The sequence below is a fragment of the Denticeps clupeoides genome, chromosome 12 (assembly GCF_900700375.1).
Source record: "Denticeps clupeoides chromosome 12, fDenClu1.1, whole genome shotgun sequence".
Taxonomy (NCBI): domain Eukaryota; kingdom Metazoa; phylum Chordata; class Actinopteri; order Clupeiformes; family Denticipitidae; genus Denticeps; species Denticeps clupeoides.
This window is the reverse complement of record NC_041718.1, coordinates 5026791-5043747: the sequence shown is the minus strand read 5'-3', so window position 1 is coordinate 5043747 and position 16957 is coordinate 5026791. Positions and strand designations below refer to the sequence as shown.

General features: G+C 43.6%; 1 protein-coding gene across 3 annotated transcripts in view; it reads right to left on the bottom strand.

Moving 5' to 3' along the window:
- cntn3b (contactin 3b) overlaps positions 1–16431 on the bottom strand; it is a 69789-nt gene extending 53358 nt beyond the window's left edge. The window contains exons 1-4 of one of the 3 annotated variants that reach the window (XM_028998010.1): positions 16093–16431; positions 15791–15975; positions 6276–6411; positions 2766–2901 (exon numbers count right to left, since the gene is read on the bottom strand). In XM_028998010.1, the coding sequence (XP_028853843.1) occupies positions 2766–2901; positions 6276–6330 (191 nt within the window). In that variant the 5' untranslated portion in view covers positions 6331–6411; positions 15791–15975; positions 16093–16431. The remainder of the gene's footprint in view (positions 1–2765; positions 2902–6275; positions 6412–15790; positions 15976–16092) is intronic. The other 2 variants (XM_028998009.1, XM_028998008.1) reach the window with 2 other exon arrangements.
- Positions 16432–16957: the final 526 nt, after the last annotated feature.

Sequence of the window (16957 nt, the reverse complement as noted above, 5' to 3'; positions counted from 1 at the left end):
GCCCACTGCAAATGTTCACGGCGGTCTCTTGGTGTCAGTGGCGTCACCTCCAACAGTCGTCTGGCATTAAAGCCAAAACGGTGGAGCCGGTTGCGAATGGTTAGCCTGGAGCCCCTAGTACCCCTCGCATCTCGTAAACGGTCCTGCAGCTGTGTGGCAGTTGCATAACGATGACCATAACTGGTCATCAATGCGGCCTGTCACTCGTGGGGCTCCACTCCTGGGTCTGTCATGAACTCTGCCAGTAGTTCTGTATCTTGATGAAAGTCTGCTGATGACACTTTGAGACACACGAGCAACATCTGACTGCCTGCCAGTGACCCGAGGGCGCGCCATGGCCAGGTGACGCTGCTCGTCCGTTAAGTGACGTTGTGTGTTCATGGCTGTTTGAATGATGAGCTTGGAATGACTTACTGACAATACCAGCTTTTTATACCCACAGAATGTTGAAATTGACGCCACATTGAGAAAGGTTGTCTCTTGGTATTGGCCCCAATATAAAGCAATACAATTGCCTGCCTATCCCAAAAATGTCTGAAGTGAAACAAATGTATGAAATATGAAGTCTCTGAGTTGTGTGTGTGTGTGTGTGTGTGTGTACAGCGGATTCAATCACAGCGAGACACAAAGACTTCCCACCCCAACGAAGCCCGTGCGTCTCGTTCAGGTCCCCTCAGATCACAAACACAGCGCCACACATAACAAAAGCCTGCAAAAGCCGGTACCACATTCTAATACTTCATCTTACTGGGCACAAGATTGCAAAATACCATTTTCTTTTCTCAAAAAAAAAAGTGTTGTTGGCTTGCATTAAATTACACAAAAACTAAAAATCCAATATCATTAGATGTTTTCACAAAGAGGGTAGTTTTAATATATTTTTTAAAGGAGCCATTGTTTTCAATTCGAGCCCATCCATAAGTGAGCAAGAATGGATCCTTTTACCCACATAAGATACAAAAAGAGGTGAGCCAGACTTTCACTAGGGCAGGGGATAAATTTTTTAAAAAGAGGGCTAAATTGCCTTTTGTGTCCTCTGGGCCCAGGCCTGCCACCTTTATTGTCTGACGGCACACTTTGATAAAACTTTGACAACCTTCCCCTCCCTCCCGAGACAGAGAACCGTTCTGACTTTGTTCTTGATTTCATGCTGGCTGAGCTCCACTGTTTGTTTAGGGGGGGGGGGGGGTTATAGATAGTGCCGTATCGGTCCTTTAATAAATAAATAGATAAATAAATAAAGGGCCGCGTTTTAGAGTGCATGTTTTAGGAGAGGTATGAAAGGCCGCTAATTGCTGAGCACGGGTTGAGGTTACCCCATTTGACAAGTTGTGATAATTCGCTGTGCTCAGTTTCTGGTTTAGTCACTGCCGTTTGCGCACCATACAAAATATGAAGCGCAAAGTTTCTCTTCAATGTTCTACTTTCGCCATAAAGACACTTTCTGTCTCTGAGATCCGTGCAGAAGCTTTCAGGTGTGCGATTAAAGCTCCGTTTAAAGCAATAACTCCCCAGAGATCAGTGCTGAGTGGTATACAGTACCCTTATGTTACCGCCAATCAAGCTAATATGGTTCAATGATGCACGTCTCATAATGCCTCCCACCATAGCAATCCAGGAAATGTCATTACATCAATAACATTTGGGTTCAACTTACGGGTCAAACAAATTCTTGCCTAAAGTAACAAAGACACATTCTGACCTTTTCATTCATAACCTAATTATGACGCACTAAATCAGTGAAAAAAAAGAAGCAAAAGGTGACCGTCATTCGATGCAACATTTAGTGGCTTGATTTATTTACTTATCACTTCAGAGCCATGATGCAGTCATTCCAGCGCACACTGCCTCCATCCATTCATTTTCTCAAAATTCAGACTACAAATGAAAAGGAATTATGGCTAATTTTACACTACTACAACCACAGAGCATCATTCTTAGTTTGTAACTCTCACTGAAAGTACATACAATGACGAACTGGAATAAATTATTGTTAAATAGGAAACCCAATGCATTAAATACAATTCCTCATCCATGATGCTTTGGATATCTTTTTCTCTTTGCTTTATGAAATATTGATTATTGATTTTTGAGTGGGACTGAGGGGTCTGACATTAAAGGTAAATGTAAGCATTTAACAAAATGTCACTCACAAGGTTACTGCCTCTGTTGACTGCTTGCAGCGCATTTACATGCTGCTGACCCAAGCGCCGAAACACAATCTACCACAAAAAACAGCACAGGCTGCTATTTTCAGAGCGCCTCCCACCTGGGAATAACCACAGGAATATCTTGGAATCTTGACTACAAATTAGTCATTTAGGTCCCTTTTACTCCCTAATCGTTCACAGCTCTGCGCTATCGCACTGTATGATGCCGGCATGCACGACAGCTCTGCCATTCCAATGAGCTTTATCAGATTTCCAAATCTTTTGAAATGACCACCTGGATTTGAAATCACCTCTGCTGTAATACGAGGCGGGACAAAGTGTTCTATATGGGCCATGTTGCCACTGGATTAATGTGATTTAATTAATGTCACTGTGATCTGGTTGAGACTACCCAAGGGGAAAACAAATCGCTTGTTTTTTAATCCCAAAAAAAAGAAGAATCAATGGCAATCAGCACTATTAGGCTCCTGTTTTATTCCCACAAGGCCAAAACAGAACATTTGCAAAAGCAAAAGCACTTAAAATGCAGCGCAATGCTCCTCGCCCCCAATACGGCTACTGAAAGTTTTAATTCCCTGACGGCCAATTGCCTACCTGTACTGGGGTGCTGGGGTTCCTTCGGCCTGACACACGAGAACAGCCTCCTGGTCCGAAGAACCGATGGGAAGGATCAGGTCGCTGGGTTCCGTAATCCAGCTTGGTCCTTTAAATACAACATCATCTGCAAAAGCTGGAGAGAAGACATTCATAGTTATTCATTTTGTTGCAATTAAGAGTTATTTTCCACAAAGGAGCAGGTTGCTTGAGGCTTAACATCCTTAATAGTAGTTATAGGGTCTGTGTTTCTAATTATATTTAATTAATTTATTTATTGTTGGGGAGGAAGGGGGGTATATTGGTATATTGCATTTGCCTGATAATATATATTGTAACATTTGTGACCATAAACAATAATAACAATTGAATTATGAATCAGAGTGAAATTATTGCGAGACATAAGAATCCTATGGAGTTTACAGTCGTATAATAGCACTGTATATGGATACCTGGGGCGCTGAATTAAAAAGAAAAACAACCCTGTCTGCACAAAAGGCCACATGGATCACACTTCTTTAACGCATTAGACAGAATGACAAACAAACAAGCAAGCTGTTCATTTTTGTGAGAAGCTAGCACAAGAAAAAAAAAAAAAACTTGCAAAGCCGTGAGTCTGCTATCTTGCAGCTCCCATCCCCCCTATGGTTGACTGTTATGATAGGACTGATAATTCACCCAGGAACCCGTGCCTTGAGAGGCTTGTTATTACACATTCACCCACTGTGTGCAGCACAAGGCTGCCTGTCATCAATTTAGCCTCACATGCATTCAGAGATCCGAGCTGCTGATCCCTAGCTGCTCATCAAGAGGGTCAAGATGCACTTTAAAATCCCAGAGCTACTGGAATTTCTGCACATAAAGAGGACTTTAAAGGTTGTGCTTGGCATCTGTGCCCAAACTAACTGTTTCCACCACAATTGAAAAAAAAAACATAAAAGGCCCTCAATGCCCTATTACTGCTATAATAGTTCTTTCTGAACTCATTCTCTTTGTGTACACCAGAGCAATGGTGAGCCACGCCCGGTCCCGTTCTCCCCACCACACCAACTCTGCAGCTGCCCGGGGGTTCACCAACGCTCCAGTCTCTCACTCACTGACTGCCTTCAGCCAACCCAGCATGTCCGCGAACAAACTCCAACATCCACCAATCGAGAACAGTCTGGGGTGGCAATCTTGCGGTTTTCAAAACACATTTATTCGAATTGCGGTTTTGGTTGAAATTCGATAAATTATTAAGACCTAATTAGTATATTACAGCAGTGTCCAATTTTATCTCATCCTCTCTCATTAATTCTACCTTTCTTTCTGAAAAGTTTGCATGTTCTTCCTGTGTTGTTGCAGGTTTCCTCCAGGTCCTCCCATCATCTGAAGACATGCACTCTAGGAGAATTTGGAACTCTGCCCATAGGGGAGAGGGGGTCAGTGGAAGTGGACACACAACCTAAGGGTCGCGGGTTCAACTCCCGGAATGCCAAGGTGCCACTGAGATTCCCTTGAGTCCACTAAAGGCCTGAGCAATTTAGTCATATTTCAGTCAGAATTATCCATGACTATTTTAGTCTAGTTTTAGTCAATGAAAATTAAGTGTTATTTAAGTCTGTAATTTAGTCTAATTCTATTTAACCCAGTCAACATAGTACAAGTGCCTAGTAAAACAGACAAACAGAGCTTTTCTTTTAGTCAAACCCATTTCATAATTAGAACAGGGTTATCTTTTTATTATATATTATACTTTTTCGACAACACATTCTGTTTTTTTCCACTTTATTGTAATGAAAGTGCATCCAAAGATCGCTTCGTCATTTACTCCCTGCCATACAAGTATCTAATGAAATCTAATTACGCTGCTGCATATTGCGAAAGTGACATGATCTTTTCAACCAGATGGGAGACACAGGAAACAGAAACCACAATAATGTGATTAAACGAGAGGAAATAACGTCTCGTCTTGTTTTTGTCAACAAAAATGAAGAGATATTGTAATATACTTTTTATTTTGTAAACCATATTTTGTCACATTTTTATTAGTCAACAATATTACATATTATCATTATAATTATCCTCACATGACCAGCATATACATCTCATCTTGTCTTCATTAAAAAGGTTTGTTGATATAAATTATGTTCATGGCGTCCCACTGCTCACTAAGGATTAAATGCAGAGGACACATTTAGCTGTGTGCAGAAATCCTCCTGAGGCCGAACAGCAGCATCTCTTGGTGTTGGCCATTTTGTGTGTTGCTATTTAATTGACTAGGCTCCACCTTAACTAACATTTTTTCAGAAGTACCAATGACAAAATCTGTCAATACTGTGAGCTAGGTACTGTCTCCTCCTGTATTCCTCAATTTTCATTGCTCATTATTGTTAACAATGTTGTCAAAATGATCATTAAACAAAACCTATTCATAATCAAACTGTGTTGTTCATATATCAAGGTAGTTTAAAAGCAGAAAAAAATAAATGCATTACAAATTTAAAGAGAGAATTTTCTAAACTTTAACAATACATATCAGTATTATAGTACTAAGCATTATTCATAAAGTATTATTGAGATAAAATATTCAGTGTCATAAAGGCACACCACTAGACAAAGATGCATAGTTATAAATATGAAATTAATGTTCAGAACTATATTGATCATCATATTTTTTTATCTACAATCATTCAGCCAATTGCAGTGTTTGCGTTTGTAAATAACATCACTTTAATATAAATGTAAGTAACTTACTGATACATCTGCATGCACCTTGTGCTTTTAATGCCAAAATGTAGAACGCGGTATGTTCTGAGTTCTGACAGGAGAAACTCGGATTACTGAAGAGCAAAGCCTCAATAATTTCACACAGATGAGGCACCAATCTATGTCATTAGCACTAGAGGAGGATCCGTCCACCTGTATTTCCTGTAAATTTAGACCACTGCAGAAGCATTTCTTATCTCCTGCAGCGTAAGCAACACACACAGGAAGCGATTCCAGGTGAGCTGCACTCACCATTCTGCCCTTGCCATCAAGATAAGTATCTGTAACATGTCACTCATAAGAATGGAGCTGGAGACCAGGAGGCTGCTGTATGTACAGATTGAGGAGGCTGCAGGGGGATCGAGAGTTTAATTTGGGTGAAGAGTAACAGAGCAGCTATAGTGCAAAAAAACTGCCATCATTGGCCAGGATTCATTTCAGGCCGTCTTCACCTGCTCCACTGGCTTCTGGGTGACAAGTGGTTTTTGCACCGTCTGGATGAAAATCACAGGAATATTTCCTGACAGTGTAAAGATTCAATGCGTTTACAAATGGAGTCTGGAACCATAGCCATGGCAGCGGAGCAGGGACAATCATTAAATGTTTTCTGTGCGCCGGGACATAGCCAGCACAGAGAACAAAGGGACCGGCACTGCTGTGCACGCAATGTGCAGGCTGAAGACAACGGAGACACAAGCACAATACAGCAGCAGAGCGCAAAATCGCTTTTGAGTAAAATAAATCAGTAGTACAATATTTTACCTGCAAGGCAGCCAATGATTGATAGCAGCACAAGTCGTTTCCATAGTAACATCATCTTCAGTTGCCAAGGGCAAATATAACCCTCATCCGACTGCTTGTGAATGGAAAGCTTTCCTTTGAGTATAAGATGCTTAATCTGTAAGAGAGAAGGAAAAAAAGTTTAGAAATAATTCAAATAAGGGGGGCATTTCAGAGTCATCATACAGAAACTAGAAAATAATTTAATTCATTTACAAGACAAAGCATTCTTTACCAAGATCCCCAAAAGAAATCAGGAAAAAATGCATCTGAATCACAGAATTTTTGATTCCAAGAAATGTACATATTAGGGTCACTTTCTGCATCTTAAATTTACTGGGTAAACAGATCAGTATTTTGGCATGCAAATGAGTAAAGTACCGTCCCCACACACTGCTCTCCGGGCGGCTTTCATAGCTGCCCACTGCTCACTAAAGTGATGCGTTAAATGCAGAGGACACAGTTCGTTGTGTCACCAGGTGCTGTGCATCACAATGACAATCACTTCACTTTCACTTCATATATGTATACTGTATGTAAATGTATGTAAATGTCATTTAAACTATAGACTAGAAGGTGACACATTTGCATGGGTTCACATGGGCTTAAATGAGATAAATATACATTACTGTTCAACATTTTTAATTCCTGTTAATTTACTAGATACCCTACTAGTCTAAAGAATCCCAATTTTATTGGTTCTTTAACCAGGCAACTGTTTTCAACTCTGGAGTCATGGCCAAAAGTTTTGAGATTTACATAAATATTGGTTTTCCCAAAGTTTGCTTATTCAAAGGCTTTTATTGACAATTACAAGTTTATGTAAAGAGTCAATATTTTTTTTCAAGACCTCTGCAATTCGCCAAATCCTGACTGATGGCGACCCATTCCTTCATCATCAGTGCCTGGAGTTTGTCCGAATTTGTGGATTTTTGTTCTCAAGTGGATTAAGGTCCGGGGAGTTTCCTGGCCGTGGACCTAAAATTTCAATGTTTTGTTCCCCGAGCCCCTTAATTTGCACTTTGATAAATTATCACTTGGGATAAAAAAAAATCACAGCATTCCACTGGACTAATTGTTGCTGAAGAAATTCCTCTAATATTCAGTCATAAATAGACATTTCCAGGTACCAGAAATATTTACAGCATAAACTGGACTGCAGTTTTAACCCATTTGTACCGAGGATGGCACACAAGTTCAAGCAGTAGGAAGTAAACACTGCTGGGATGGAGCATTTTTTCAGCATTTCATTTCTAGAATTTTACATGGGCTCGGGCTTTCACGCTAAATGAGCGGTCAGGTGATGCATTATGGTTAGTGTGCAAATGGATGCTGAGGCGGTGAAAAGGAGGCTAGCAAGTTCTGGTTGCACAGGCAATGAAAGCAAAGTCTAAGGTGTGGAAAAAAAATTGGACCATAAAAAACTGCATTAAAAAAATGCATAAATAAACCAACATGCACACAAAGCATTCATGTTCGTTATGTTAGCCGACATCTCTGGAGTTCGAGCGTTTACTGTACTTGTCTGGCTCGTGTCTAACTTTTAACTGATTAAATCTGATTAAAGCTCTAATCTGTGGCTACATCTACTCTGTCTGTCTGAGGGGTCCAGGCTACTCACCCATCTCTTTCTGACTGCAGCACGCGCACTTTCAAATGTACAGGGATATCTGGACGATGGCCAATCAGAGGCGTCCCCCGCCCTTAATGTTCTCTGATTGGTTTACAGTACCACAAGGACCTAAGAGGTGACTGTTGCTAGAACCACAGGGTGTTTACTGAGAATTTTCTCCCCCAAATGGCTGGTCGCATCGGTGTGACCTATGATTTTTTTTAGTTGCACCATTGAGAAATTGGGTCACATCAGAGCCCTGCATCATATTCAAAGTTCCAACAGAAGGTCTTCCCAGAGACTGAGGTTCAGAACTAGCACTTAAGGGCTGAATCAGGCAAGCTTTTGAGCAGCACCTTGTTTCACAATAGTTGGACTGAATTGTCCCTTAAATGTCAACCTAAAAAAAACAAAAAAAAAAACAACAAAAGTGCTACATCAGAGGAGTGTGAATGGGCTGAAAATTACTGACCTCAAAAGCTACTTTCCTCCGCCTATTAATAGGAGTTGGCAGGCAACCTAAATTCACTACAGTCTGCCAGTCTACAATAATACTTTCCTCTACAGTCCCAACCGTCAGTCAATGCCTGCCTGTCTGAACACTGTATATCCACAAATGAGCATGAGCAGTCATATTAGAAATGAGTGGCAGGACAACATATTGATAGGGCCCCCTAGACATTTTTAGTTTCAAACACTCAAAAACCCTTTTTTATCCTGAAATTGTGCTCATAAGGTTTGTTCCCGCTCTTCAGTAGCGAAGACATGATAAGACTGAATTGTGACTAACCTGCAATTTGACAAGTGAATGGGTGTTTTGATATAATCACTATAGTGGGCAATGTAGTATTGCCAGCAACGTAGCATTGCCAGGACAGCACTGTTATTGGCAATGCAGCAAACAAATTGAATTAAATCAAAAAACGCAAATGTACAAATAGAGACAGTGATGCAAATTTCAGAAGAAATTACTTTCTGATTACATACTTACGGCTTGTGAATTTAGACATCAAAGCCACATTTGGCAGACACAAAGTAGCAGCACCTTCTGTCAAACCGGAATCATTAAGAGCATTACAGGCACTATTAGTGTTGTTATTTCAATGGTTTTGCAAAATATGCTTGCATATGTAGTTCTATTTGAAAAAGAAGGCTCTTGAATTGTCGATGGATTTCACATGAAAATTTAACCCATTAACACATCTAGGCCAACTGGTGCATCACAATCTACAATCTACACAACCTGTGTGGAGGCATTGATTTGCTACTTTGATTTGGGGCGGAGTGCATGTGCCATGGGCAGAATTAGTCGTCTGCCCCGGTCATGATGCAGATCGACTCTCCACCAAGCCGAGGAACCGAGCAGACTTGTCCAAGCTCCTATTATTTCATTTGTATTACATGAAAGCATTAATGTTTGGTACGTGTAATGACCCCGTCTCACGTACGAACGGTTACTGGCATTTACCCAGGCGTGGCGGAGCTGAGGTGCTGTACGCAACATAAATAGAGACCGTGATGGAGACCCCAGCAGCGGTGTGAGATTCTCTTTCTTTCATACACTACACACACCGACCCAAACCCGACACGACCTGAGCCACAAATGGCAGAAAAATGTTGCGTCAGTTGCGTCATGTAACCGCAGACTGAACACAGAAAAATGTTTCTGCTCATTGGAGAAAATCTAAAGTCGCTTTCAAACTTTTCAAAATCTGTGTGGTTTTCTCTTGACGCTGTTTAACATTCGCCAGGATTTTGGCTAAAATTAAAGCCCAGAAAACGTTGCATGCTGCGCTTATTTGATGGCATCCAAATGTGCAGATGCTTTGCTTTCCACCAATGAGCTGAACAACAGTCGGCGTTCAGTCCGTGCGAATGAGCCCTTAACTTTCATCTCACTGAAGTTACGTAGTGCGATGCACCGTGATCTAATCGTAATGAAAGTAAATGTAATCGAATCGAATCGTGAGACCTGTGAAGGTTCACACCTGTACTAGATGGACCTGCATCTTGAGAACATGCGAGTCACAAGGCCCATTCTGGTCTCAAAATGTGATTCAAGCACACAGTCTGCATACGAAATCTAATTTAATCGTCAGTGGGCCAGTACCTCAGAAATATGCTGGTAGCGTTACAAGGTGATCAATAATCAATGTGCAAATTCATATTTTATGACATTCCTATGAATTTTTAGTGCAGGCCAGCCCGGGTTATGTAAAGCATGCTCCTCTCGCCAGAGGGAATTGTTACAACTTTTCGGTTTCGCTCGCAGTACTAAGCTCGCATTTTGCTTCACACATGAAAAATGTAAAAAATGAACAGCGCTGACTCCCCCTCCCCCAACGATGTCATTAGCGAGGTCCCCCGATTTTGTTTAAAACACAGTGGACCCTCTGGCCTGCAGTGAAAGTGACCGACAGACCTCACAGACTCCTCTGAGGGATGATCTGCTAAATCATTTGCTTATACAGTAAAACTGGCATAATCTTACGCGACTGGCCCGGCTCAGCGGATAATTGTTCCTCGTCTACTGTAATTGCAGACTGACAGAGTCTCAGGGTGGATTTCCCGACGACTTCAAAGTTTCTTCGGGGGGAGCGTTTTGGCACTGTAAATCGCGTCAGACTGGATTACACGCTTTCTCTTCGAAGACAGGGGGAGAGTAGGGTGGAACGTGAGGGAAATTTCTACAGCGAATTGTACTGCCAGCTGCCTATTCGTGCTGCAGCATCCCGTTCTGTGCAGAACCGGCTCCGCTATTGAAAAAAAAAAATAATAAAATTATGATAATAACAATAACAGATGAATAGAACGCAGCTAATGTTCACTCAATGTGATGGAGACACCCCATGAGGTTGGCAAGTACGAAATGTGAGTGGGGGGCAGGGGGCTAAAAAAAAAAAAAAAAAAAAAAGAATCGTAATTACAAACAAATCTCTTTCGCCAGGCTCTGTAGGGACAGGGGTGTGCGAGGCATCATTATGCATTAGGTCTGCGAGGTGAGGTGATGAGCACGGGATTGCTGTGCCAAAATTAATGAGGTAGCGCAGCCTCGTCGTCACGGCGCCGGGGCTTAATGAAAAGTCACTCCTCTGCGGTTTGAGGCCGGTGCTTGAGGTTTTTCCGACGCTGACATTTGCCCCGTAACATTTACAGGATGTGAGCTGTGTTCGGATGCCCGGGCACCTGTCACCTGTGCTAATATTTCCCCCTCTGTGACAATTCCACTCTCTACTGCATTTCTTTCCACTTGGAAAGGAAACTGCGGCGCCGCACCGTTCCACGGCGGTAGGCAAACTCTGTCGAGAAGCCGCGACTCCGAGGTGCGTGTGGTTGCTGTAATAATAAGAGGCTTGTGTCGTCGTTTTGTAGGCGGTTTGTTGGCATTTTACAACATCCACTTCGCTCTACAAAGCGCCTGCGAGGCAAGTGCAGGGGATTTCAGAAAACTGACAGAACGTGTGTGATGATGTTGCTCACACAATATCTTGTGCGATGATGTTGCTCTGTCAGAAGCACTTGGTTTGCTACTGCAGTTTTGGGTAAAGAGTAAAGAAAAGGTAGCTAACAATAACAATACCTTTTCCTATACCAGAATTTTTTTACTTCAACGGCATTGTCACGTCTTGGGGTCGGATGGGGAAGGACATCGTAAAAGGTAAAGAGGGCTTGAGGGCTAACGGGAACAGGAAAGGAGCTATTTTGTCAGGAACTGAAGCACAAAAGGGGTAGCGTTAAGCGTCCACCGCAATCTCTTCAATTTTACAGGGCTCTAATCATGGACGCCTAATCAGCGGCATTAGTGCCCTGTTTTTTATTCAATCGGGCATTAAAACCCAGTTTAATTTCAGAAAAACTGGTGAATGTGGATCGTCGACATATTACTAAAACTAAAACATGCTGATATTCTCGCAGTAGAGGATAGCTGAAGAGTCGTAAGAAAAGTTATGTTAGGCAGCTAATCATACCGTAACATTTTTTTGATGCTCAATAATATCTGAGCATTTCAGCAAGTACTGAAGACGTATTTTCACACATGTTCCATGTTATACCAAAGTGTGCTATTCAGCCGCAACTTGCAACCATAACAATGATGGCTGCAAATTGAATAAAATATCCAAGAAAGTACAGCAAGCAAACCAGAGTATGCACATGAAACAGTACCGTGCACGCTGAACCCCTGAGAGATCACGGCGGGATGAGAGGGAGTGAGGGGACGTATGCGGATCACACTGTGTGTTGCTTGTTCATGTAAACTGTCCTAGACAAAGGGCATCCTGATTGGTGTATTTTGCTAAGTAACTTCTTAAAGACCAAAGTTATGATAACTTTGAAAACAGTTAACTGTTATTGGTACAGTGGAACATCATGGAAGAGGGAGAGAGCCCCCAAAAAATGAAAATATAAATGTCACCCCAGACTAGGGTTTTTGCAGGTTGGGATGTCTGAGGGACTGGCAACACAGGCAGTATCACATGATTTAAAACTAGAAAAAAAACAGCAGAGGAGGGCAGTAAGTGTCATGGTTTTACATGCTAATAAACTCTTTATCTCTGGCATCTTCTGTTGCAAAAAGAAGAAATGTGATAAAAATCTATAAAAAAAATCTAATGTCCATTGGGATCTTTATTTTCCCATATCACCCAATTCTAGGTTACTGTTACATTTTCTTTATCAAATGGATCAATTAATTAATGTACTGAAAGGAGTAAACACTGCCAGGTTTCAACTTTTCAACACGGTTACTAATATTCATGTATAATTTACAAAGTTAATCAAATGCAATTACTTACATTACTTTCATATAGTAATTGAAATATTAACACTACTATTACAGTAGTGATTAAGTGTCTCAGGGTTAAGTGTCTTGCTCAAGGACACAATGGTAGTAAACATTTACATTACGGCATTTACCAGACATCCTTCTCCAGAGCGACTTACAATCAGTAGTTACAGGGACAGTCCCCCCCTGGAGACACTCAGGATTAAGTGTCTTGCTCAGGGACACAATGGTAGTAATTGGGATTTGAACCTGGGTCTTCTGGTTCATAGGCGAGTGTGCTTCCCACAAAGCTACTACCACCCTGTAGATAATAAAGTAGAGCCGATTATGACAAAATTTGTCCAGAAAATTATAAGCGGACTTCTTGGGGTGCTCCAGTCCCGCATTTCGGGACAGAGTTTCATGTTCAGTGTGTGTGTTCCTAATTTCCTGACGGTGTGAACCTGTTCTCATGTGAATAAATGTATATTTATTGTGTCAAGTCCATGCCCGGTCATCGCATTCCATCATGTTGAGTGTGTTGATGCTCTTAGTAAAAAATCGAGCGATGCCGTCTTTTCTTCCCTGCCCCGATGGATCCCTGACAGATTGTTAGATCATCTCATCCTTACCTCAAACGTTTAAAGACACCACATTTCAGACCTTCAACATCACAATGCTTTTCACAGCTGGTGAAGCTCTCCTAGCCACATTAACCAGAGAATGACAGAGTTCGAAGCTTTATGATCACCCGAAGCCAGAGAGTCCGTCAGAGAAGATAATTAGCCCACTATCACCAGGCTACCCCCGACGAACGCTCCCCAGTTGCCCCTCTACCGAGGTTCCCACAAATCAGCCCACCAAGGCCCAATACACGGTGAACTAGTCTGAAATGGGTTAAAAGGGTGCAGAAGACTATCTAATGGTGCTTTTTTTCCGAAATGCTGACAAAAGGTGGAGTTCGTACGCTACTTGAAGCACAAATGGCAGGCGAACCTCAACAGAGACGTGAGATAGAATCTGTAATATGAGGCTCCCCAGAATGAAGTGCGACTACAAAAGAGGCTCTCACACTCTGCCACGTCTCTATATGGGTGAGAGGCATCCTCTATTTAAAAAAATAAAGACGAACGAGATGAAATGATTGCTACTGACAAAACGAGAGAGAAAAAAACATACAAGAATGAAGTGAATAGGAAGGGTAGGCAAAACGCAAAATGATGACAATGAAATGTCAATAAAAATGCCATTTTTTGGCTCGGGCAGCAGAAGGAGTGGCACCACTTCGCGAGCCATCCCTGATTAAACTGTCAGTCGAGGAGAAATGGTCGAAAGCACGTCTGAAAATCCACCCCCCCTCAAAAAATTGTTTTTTTTTTTTTTTTTTTTTTTTAAATAAATAAATAATAATAGATTGGGCTGTCGGCTCCGAACCCCAATCCTGGCAGAGCCACACTGATTCTCCTCGGCACTGGCGAAATGGGGGGGGTGCCTTCATATTTAATACATACATATTTAAAAGGGGTTGCTGCAGGAGCGCATTCCTGGAAGCACAGAAAAACACACACACACACACACACACACACACACACACACACACACTCTGTTCAGGATTCTGCAGGGTGAATACAACGAATGAGGAAGAGGCCAGGAGAGTAAGTGCACTTAACAGAGACGCAGCCCGCAATCCAGTGATCCGTCCCACAACCCCATCGTCATGGTGACATCTTCCTGGGATCCCCCCTGCCGACGCCTGCTCCCCCCCCCCTTACTCCACCATCTAGGCGGAGCAGGAAATATGCGGATCAGTACGTTCCAGGTACTGACAGTTCAAGTCCCCAATCCGACGCGAATCCATAGCTGCAGTGGCTATACGTGACGTTGACAAGGTGACGCAGACTGGCTGCAGGTCATGATCACATTATCAGGAGAGGACGAGTTACACCCAATAAGCGTAAGACATGGGGTGACAAACTAGAGGCGTGGACTTCCAACTGGGTAGGAAAGACAAACCAAACCGCGTCTGTCAGTCCATTTCTTGACCCCTGGTCATTTTTATTTATTGGCATGAAACTCAAGTACATGTCCAGAAACGTGACGGTTTCCCCGCCTCCAAGGTGCGAGAACACGAGAGGGCAGGAAACAGGCAGCCGGTGAGGGGACAGACCCGGTCCAGAACCTCGTCCTGTGGTCATCGTCCCCAAACCCCGCTAGACAGACAGCTCCTCCATGCCTCGGGCAAAGCCAGGGAACAGAGAGGCAGACATCAGTGACCCCCGCCCCGGGGAGGGGAGCATTGGGACGTAACAGGTCTCCACGCCCGTGTGTGTGCGTATTTTCATTTCTTTTTTTGTCGATCATCCATTTTTAAAACGATTTCAAAAGAGGGTAAGAGAAGAGGGACTTCAATTTTCTTTGTGACACAGCGGCATTCTGGAGGCTTCATGGACCAGTTGGCGGGTGCGACCCCTCCCAGTCCAGGAAGTTGTGCAGTGTCACGAATGTCACCCGGCCTGTCAAGACCGTCACTGCTTCTCGAGTCGCTACGAGGCTGGTGGCACCGCTCCGAGATCCGGGACGTCTCTGCCACCTCGCCAGCACCTCGCCAACGCAGACGCCGCTAATTCGGCCGCGCTTGTTATCCACGAAACGAGACCCAAGACGCATCCATAAATAAACATGAGCACAAGGAGGAGAAGAAGAAAGACTCGAACCCCCTCCCCGCTGGAACAGCACACAATAGGGGATGAGCCGAGCTTCTCCTTTCCCCCCCCAATCCTCGCTCTGCCCTTCCGAGTCCCCAGAGGAGCCTTTGATCCCCGGGAGAAGAATGACTGACGGTGGTGACCATGCGGGCGTGGGGGGTTTATACAGTATTACTAACAAAAGGGTGTTCCATTAAAAAGCCATTACATGCATAAAAAAGGACCCCGATTCGCATCAGTTGCAACTTTAGTCTGATTTTTCTGGGTGGGCTCCTGGCCACGCCCCTTCACCCCCCAAAAAAATACAAATTATAAAAAGAAGAGAATCGCTCACTCCGGTTAGTCTAGTTTAATTACAATGCGGCACACGGCGATGATGATGATGATGGTGGTGATGATGATGATGATGATGATGCACCTTAATTACCGTCTCCAGCCCAGCGACCACGCCGGTGAAGACACGCCACGTATAAAACAGGGGGTGCAGCCGACAGCTGACTCGCGGGGAGGGGGGTTCGTGTCCCGGGCGTCCTCCCCATAATAAACAAGCCCGGTCACCTTTCCTGGAGGTTGTCACACTTTTCTTCTTTTTTTTTTCGACCTCTGTCACAAACAAAAACCCCACTCGTTTACAGCGCACATGCGTTATATCTCAACTGGTCTCCGATGGTCGGACGTGAAAAGACGCGATCGAGGGACGCGCGGGTCGAGGCGACGTACCGAGCAGCGGCGACAGGGGAGAAGACGCGTTTATATTCCTCCCCGTCGTGGAGCTGGAAGCAGCGCAGATCCCGCGGTCCGCGCCCGAACCCGAACCCGAAACCGGCGGACCATGATCCGGGGCTCGCTCCTCCAGGCGCGCGTCCGCGTTGCCCGTCTCCCCCTCGGGCTACGCCGGGCTCATGCCTCTCTCGGCCGTCTTCTTCTTCTTCTTCTTCTTCTTCTTCTTCCTCTTCTTTCTTTTCTTTTTTTCTTCTTCCCCTCTCGGACCACGATGCTCCCGCGGCGCCGCGGATCCGCTGTCTGCGGGAAAAGTGTGGCAGGGCAGGAGGAGACGGCGTGGAGCACCGAGGAGCGGGCGGTACTCTGCGCATCCCCTCCCTCCTGTTCTCCCTCCTTCCTCCCTCCTCACTCCTGTTCTGCCTCCCTCCCCTACTCCTGGAGAAAAAGATATTGTATATAGGTTTCCATTTTTTTATTAGATTTGATATATTTTTTATATTGATATAAAACTATTTTGCATATATACATACATACATATGTGTGTGTATATATTTATATATGTGTATATATATTTATTATATTTATGTATTTATATATGCGCCGCAGGCTTCTGGGTTTTATAATTGGCCGCGTCCCAATCCGCTGTCGACTGGAGCGTCACGTGACCAGGGCGCGATTTGCGTCCCCACAATTAACAGGCTACCTGAGAGCTCCCCTTGTTTGGGATTTAAAATCTGGAAAACTGTGCAGAGCCACATGCTCTCTGCCATCCACACACTCCTCCTTCTCGTTTACATTTACAGCATTTACCAGATGCCCTTATCCAGAGCGACTTACAATCAGTAGTGACAGGGACGGTTGC